Source organism: Eriocheir sinensis, chromosome 25, assembly GCF_024679095.1.
Source record: "Eriocheir sinensis breed Jianghai 21 chromosome 25, ASM2467909v1, whole genome shotgun sequence".
In the NCBI taxonomy this organism is placed as follows: domain Eukaryota; kingdom Metazoa; phylum Arthropoda; class Malacostraca; order Decapoda; family Varunidae; genus Eriocheir; species Eriocheir sinensis.
This window is the reverse complement of record NC_066533.1, coordinates 17640557-17647611: the sequence shown is the minus strand read 5'-3', so window position 1 is coordinate 17647611 and position 7055 is coordinate 17640557. Positions and strand designations below refer to the sequence as shown.

The 7055-nt window shown below is 48.5% G+C and overlaps 1 protein-coding gene across 2 annotated transcripts in view; it reads left to right on the top strand.

Annotated features, from left to right (window-relative positions):
• Positions 1-2670: 2670 nt before the first annotated feature.
• The window catches only part of LOC127003527 (tachykinin-like peptides receptor 86C), a 38382-nt gene continuing 33997 nt past the window's right edge, over positions 2671-7055 (top strand). For both annotated transcript variants that reach the window (XM_050870362.1, XM_050870361.1), the window contains exon 1: positions 2671-3739. In XM_050870362.1, coding sequence (XP_050726319.1) covers positions 3349-3739 — 391 coding nt within the window. In that variant the 5' untranslated portion in view covers positions 2671-3348. The remainder of the gene's footprint in view (positions 3740-7055) is intronic.

Here is a 7055-nt window from a genome sequence, read left to right as displayed (position 1 = left end):
CCTAAGGGAACAGCCGTGGGGAATGGGGGAAAGATAAGAAGGGAAGGGGAGATGGTGGGAGAGGGAAGGAAAGGGAAGGGGGCGAGGGAATGAAAAGGGGAAAGAGGGAAAGGGAAGGGAAGGAGGCGAGAGAAGGAAAGGGGAAAGATGGGGATGGGAAGGGAAGGAGGCGAGGAAAGGGAAAAAAGGGGAAGGAAAGGGAAGGAGGCGAGGGAAGGGAAGGGGGAAGACGGAGATGTAGGAATGGGGGAGGGAAGGAAAGGGGAAAATGGGGAAGGAAAGGGGAAAAAGGGGAAAGAAAGGGGAAGGGGCGAGGGAAGGAAAGGGAAAAGAGGGGAAGGAGGCGAAGGGAGGGAAAGGGAAAAAAGGGAAGGCAAGCAAGTGGTCGAGGAAAGAAAAGGGGAAAAAGAGGAGAAGGGAAGGTCTTACATCAATGCGACCCCTTTCCTTTCTTTCCTTTCCTCCTATCCTCCCTTTCCTTCATCCTCTCCTTCTCCCTTATACCCCGCCCTGCATAAACTCCGCGCGGCCTGACCCAGGAGCCTCGTGCGGTGGAATACATCAATACGCCTCAAACTTTTATATAGGGAAACATTTGGACGAGTCAGGCCGGGCGGTAGAGAGACCCTTCCTACATGCACGGCCTTATCAACTACTGCTCGTCCTGTTCATAAACTTAACTTCGCCCTCTTTTTTTATTCCTTTTCTGTTCTCCTTTTTCTCTCCTTCTCATCTCGTTCATAGTCGTAAGCTTTTCTCGCATTTCTCTCCCATTTCCTTGTTCTTTTTCTCTCTCATTCTCTCCTTTTTCTCATCTCGTTCATAGTCGTAAACTTTTCTCGCATTTCTCTCCCATTTCCTTGTTCTTTTTCTCTCATTATCCTCCTCTTTCTCATCTCGTTCATAATCGTAAACTTTTCTCGCATTTCTCTCCCATTTCCTTGTTCTCTTAGTCTCTCATTATCCTCCTCTTTCTCATCTTGTTCATAATCGTAAACTTTTCTCGCATCTCTCCCATTTCCTTGTTCTCTTAGTCTCTCATTATCCTCCTCTTGTCTACTATTACTACCACTACTACTACTACTACTACTACTACTTCCTATGCTACGGCCCATGTGAACGAAGGCGAGGTTACAGTGTGAGCCTGAATACCATTAACAAACATTTTTTTATATAACAACGGAAGCAGCTCAAGGGCAGCAAAAATAATGTGTCTTAAAAAAAAGTCCGCTAATCACTGCTCCTGTAAAAAATATGAAGTAAAGAGTGACCAAAAGAGAGGTCAATTTTGGGCCGCTAATCACTGCTCCTGTAAAAAAGATGAAGAGTGGATAAAAAGAGAGGTCAGTTTCGGGTGGAGAGGTGTCTTGATATGCATGCATACGTGTTACCCTAAACAGACAAACATATAAACTAGCTACCAAGAAGGGGAACATTGGGAGGTATCAAGACACTTCCCCCTCCGAAATTGACCCTCTCTCCTTAACCTCTCCTATTTTATTTACCTGAGCAACACCTGGAGGGCCTCTTTAGTTTTGTTTTGTTTTTTCACTTGATCAACTTTCTCTACTATAAATACTAACATGACCGACCAGCCAGCCAATGCGAGGTCACTCTTTTTCTACCTCTCCCATTTTCTTTACCTGAGCAATACCTGGAGGGCTTTTTTTTTTAGTTTTTGTTTTGTTTTTCCACTTGATCTACTTTCTCTACTATAAATACTAACATGACCGACCAGCCAGCCAGGGACCAAGTTTCTCCAATTCTGGCAACACTGTTTACATGTCTCATGGAAGCGATATGCAAGAGCCAGCCTGGTTGTATGGTTTAACCGAATGACCGTAATTCAACTAACACACTAGTTCGATACCGTCTCTCTATCTACCTACCCACCCAGCCACTTTACCAATCAACCAGCAACCTACAATTCACCCAGCCACCCAGCCACCCAGTCATCCATACACCCAAATATCTACCCCTTCCCCCCACCACCACCCACTCGTCCACCCAACCGATAAATTCTTCGCGTTTCTCACTACGAAGTTGCGTCCATGGAAGTTACACTATCAGGAAAATTAAGATGCAGGCGAGGAAGAAGATGAAGAGGAAGAGGAAGAGCGATTGAGATGCTGAGGAGGAGGAGAGAGATGCAGGTGAGTTCATGAAGAGGAAGAAAGAGAGAGAGAGAGAGAGAGAGAGAGAGAGAGAGAGAGAGAGAGAGAGAGAGAGAGAGAGAGAGAGAGAGAGAGAGAGAGAGAGAGAGAGAGAAGGAGAGAGAAGGGGGGGGATAGGGGGAGTTACGTCCATCCTCACACCCTATCCCATCCACTCCCATCCACTCTCCATTCCATCTTGCACTCCGCTCACTCCACTCGTCCAAGCAGAGCCATTTAAAGCCAGGAGTGTCGGAGGTCCGGACTCTCGAGGTAAATAATAGTCGTCAGTCCGGGAAAAAAGGGGAAAGTCGAGCAAAGAGCAGAGTGACATGTGTCCGTCCCGGCATAACTTTTTTATTTATTTCCCGACAGCGGCGAGGCATACAGAGTAACACACACACACACACACACACACACACACACACACACACACACACTGAAAACGACAGTCACTTCTGCGTTCGCGTGCGGCAGAATGACAAACAAAGACAGCTTTAATATCTTTGCGGGGAAAGTCAACGATTAAACGAGTAGATTAGACTCCACACGACAGCCTGCATGGCCTGGGTGGGTCCGTGGCTGACTGGCGCGGCTGAGGCACTGCGGGGCGAGGGGAGCCACGCATCCGACGAGCCAGGTCAGCGAGGTCAATGACTGGCTTAGTCGTGGGGAGGGATAGGGAGTGAGAGGTTCCGTCGGAGGGTCCAGCAGCGGGCAGAGCCATACAGTGACTTCAGGAGAGACGAGACCGAAGCAGGCGCTCCTGTGCACCGCGCCTCCCGTATGGCGGCGCGCGCGGGGCCGTGGGCGGGCCGAGGTGTGAGGCGGTTCAGTCCTGCGGCAGGAGCCCACCAGGGAATGCCTCGGCCGCCGCCCAGTGCACCGCGCCGCCTCGCCTCCTCCACCAGCCGCCAGCGCGAGTGACGGGCGTCGCGTCGCGGGCGGCACACACACGCCGCGGAAGATGCAGCTCGCACGCCGGGCCGGAACGGTACGCGAGGTTGTTGTGAGGCAGACGCGAGGCGGAGAGTTTACAGTAGCTGAGGAAAGTTTCGTGGTGGTGATGTAAAGTTGCTCCAGTAGGAATATACACGTGTAGAGTTTTGTAAAATGTGACGCAAGAGACAATCCAAAGTTTTCAACGCGCTGTAGTTAGTCTGTCGGTCAAAACAACTCTTCCGGTGTTTTCGTGATGGAGGAGAAGGAGAAGGACAAAGGCGCGGGGGCGGAGGGGGGCGGGGCAGGGGGCGGCTGGCCGGCCCTACTGTTCGAGTGTGTCCTACAGGTGTGGCAGGACCTCAACGCCACCGCTGACCTCCCCGCGACCATCAACGCCTCGCACAACATTTTCTTCGAGGACGACTTCTACGTGCGGCTCCTGAACCTCTCGGAGTATGGGGAGCTGAACGACACGGCTTGGGACGCTGGCAGCAGGGACAGGCTGGCGCAGTGCCTCGAGCCGCCCCCAGCAGACCGGCCCTACCTGCTCCCCTGGTGGCAGCAGCTCACCTGGACCCTCGCGTTCGGTGCCATGCTGCTCGTGGCCGTCGGGGGCAACGCCATCGTCATGTGGATCGTGATTGGTGAGCAGGGAAGGTGGTGTCTTTTTTTTTACAGGGAGGGAGGGAGGGAGGCAGCTCAAGGACAAAAACACATAAACAGCAGCACAACAGACCCTTAAATCCTCCTTCGGAAAAAAAAAAGTACGAAAGGTCAGAAGTCAATTTCGGATGGGGAATTGTTTTCATACTAGCAAAGGAGGCAACTCAAGGACAAAAAACAAAAACAGAAGCACAACAGACCCTTAAATCCTCCTTCGGGAAAAAAAAAAAAGTACGAGAGGTCAGAAGAGAGGTCAATTTTGAGTAGTGAGATGTTTTGATACTAGTAAGGGATGCAGGTCAAGGTCAAAAACACACACACAAAAAAAAATCTGCAAAAAAAAAAAAAAGCACACGGGCCGCTGATCCAACTTTTCTTTTTTTTTTTTTTACATCAGAGGACACGGCTCAAGGGCAACAAAAAGAGTACCAAAAAAAAAAAAAAAACGCAACTCGCCGCTCCTATAAAAGACAAAAGTAAAGAGTAGCCAAGCATAAAATAACGTAGAGAGGTCAGTTTGGGGTGGAGAGGCGCCTTGATGCACTCCTCCCTAATGAGTTCAAGTCGTAGGCAGGAGGAAATGCAGACTGGCTGACCCGTGACGCAGAAAACACGTAAACTTCCGCCCGCGTCACCTTGTTTGTCCTTGTCCTATGCAGACGTGTCCAGTACTTGTTTTCAGAAGTTGTTGTTGTTGCCGTTCTTTTTTGATTAATTGACTGACTGACTGACTGGCTGAATGAATGAATGAATAACTCAGTGAGTGAGTGACTGACTGACTGACTAAATGATTGACTGACTGACTGACTAACCGACTAACCGACTAGCTGACTGACTGACCTACTGACCGACTGACTGACTGAATGAATGAATGAATGAATGAAAAACTGAGTGAGTGAATGAATGAGTGACTGACTGACTGACCGACCGACTGAGCCACCAATGGACTGACGCCTGTTGCATCAATTAAAAACGTGTTCCCATCGTGTATGTTACGTTGTGTTGGGCGCCAGACTCGATAAAAGGAATATAAATAAATTACCGTGTGAAAATTACCAATATATGCAAATTCGCACCAATGACAAAATAAGTGCAAAAGTAAATTAGCGAATTGTTCGATGGATTAATTAGTCGATCAACAAATAATAATAAACAAATAATTACTTCAGGAGGAAAAAAGGAAGGGCAGTTTATTATTTTTAAGGTGGTCTGATAATTCTCTCTTAAAGGAATGCACTGAAGGAAGGAAGGAAGGAAGAAAGGAGAGGAAGGGAGGAAGAAAGGAGAGGAAGGAAGGAAGAAAGGAGAGGAAGGAAGGAGGGAAAGGAGGGAAGGGGAGAGGGGATTAAGACACGCCCGCAAGAAATAAAAGAAAGGAGATATGAAGGAAGGAGAGAAGGAGAGAAAGGAGGGAAAGGAGGGAAGGGGAGAGAGGATTAAGACACGCCCGCAAGAAATAAAAGAAAGGAGATATGAAGGAAGGAGAGAAGGAGAGAAAGGAGGGAAGGGGAGAGGGGATTAAGACACGCCAGCAAGGAATGAAAGAAAGAAGGAAGGAAGGAAGGAGAGAAAGGAGGGAGAGAGGAAGAAACTCAAGCCACACACGGAAGAAATAGAGGAAGGAAGGAGACGAGAGGAGGAGGAGGAGGAGGGAGAGAAAGGAGAGAGGCAATTCAGACAGACAAGAAATGAATGAGAGAAAATAAATGAGAGAAGGGAGGAGGGAAGGAAGGAATTAAGAAAAGAGAGGAAGACGTGGAAGAAAGGAAGCCACACACGAAAGGAAAAAAAGAAGGAAAAAATGGAGAGAAAAAAAATTAAGGAGGGAAGGGAGGAAAGATGGAGGGAGGGAGGGAGAGAAGAACCGAATAAGTCACGAACAGAGGGAAGGAAAGAAGGAAAGAAGGAAGGAACGAAAGGAGAAGGAAGGGAAGGGAAGGAGGGGGCGAGAGAAGAAGCAAAATAAGCCACGCAGAGAGGGAAGGAATGAAGGAAGGAAGGAAGGAACGAGAGGAGAGGGAAGGAAGGGAACGAGAGAAGCGAGGGAAAGAAAGAAGGAAGGAAAGAAAGGGGAAGGAGGGAAGGAAGGGAGGGAGCGAGAGAAGAAGCAAAATAAGCCACGCAGAGGGAAGGAAAGAAGGAAAGAAGGAAAGAAGGAAGGAATGAATGGAGAGGGAAGGAAGGGAACGAGAGAAGCGAGGGAAGGAAAGAAGGAAGGAAAGAAAGGAGAAGGAAGGAAGGGAAGAGAGGAAGCGAGAGAAGAAGCGAAATAAACCATACACAGAAGGAAGGAATGAAGGAAAGAAGGAAGGAAATAAAGGAGAAGGAAAGGAAGGGAAACCAAGGCAGGGAATCAAGGCAAACTCACAGCCATCAAGAATCTTCAGAAGGCAACACACGTCAACACATTCACACACAGAGGGAAGGAAAGAAGGAAAGAAGGAAGGAAGGAAAGGAGAAGGAAGGGAAGGAAGCGAGGCAGGGAATCAAGGCAAACTCATAGCCATCAAGAATCTTCAGCGGAAACACACGTCAACACATTCACACAGATATAACTTTCCCCGCGCCGTGATGAGAAAACCGCGCGCCGCTACACAACCACCAATTAAGCTCGCCACGGCCATTTTTGCGAAGCGGGAATGACATACGTGGGGAAACGCACCTGGGGACTGCTACGGAATGGGGATGAAGGCTGGGGATGATCTGGGGACTTGGGGATGCGTGAGCTGGGGTGCGGAAAAAAGGACAAAGGGCTGAATAGGGCTTGGGAGAATTGGGGCTTGGACTGATGGGACTGGAACGGGAGGGGGCTTGCAGGAAGGGAAAGAGGGAGAGGAGGGAGATTAAACTACGCACTGAGGAACGGAAGGAAGGGAAAAATTAAGGAAAGATAACGTAGAGAAGGAAGGAAAGAAGGAAAGGAAGGGAGGAAAGAGAAGGAGGGAAGGAAGGGTACTGGGGTGATGGCTTGGGGCTGGAGGAGTTAGAAAGGGGCTGAACGGGGCTTGGGGTTTAGAAGGGGACTGAGGGGGCCTGGGGTCTTGCTTACGAGGGATAATTAAGGAGTCAGGTAACTGCTTAATCGGAGGTGTCTATTCTTTGGTGCGGGTTTGTTTGCATTCTTTTACATTCACCGTCAGGATGAAAAAAAAATTATAATAGTTGAAAGAATAAAAAAGGAAAGTGAAAAAGTTAAGACTGCATCAACCTTCCTTTCGTCAAATTCACCTTTTTTTTTTTCTCTTTTACGATCTTCTTTTTTTTTCCTAGTATGTTCGTCCATTTCTATCTTGTATG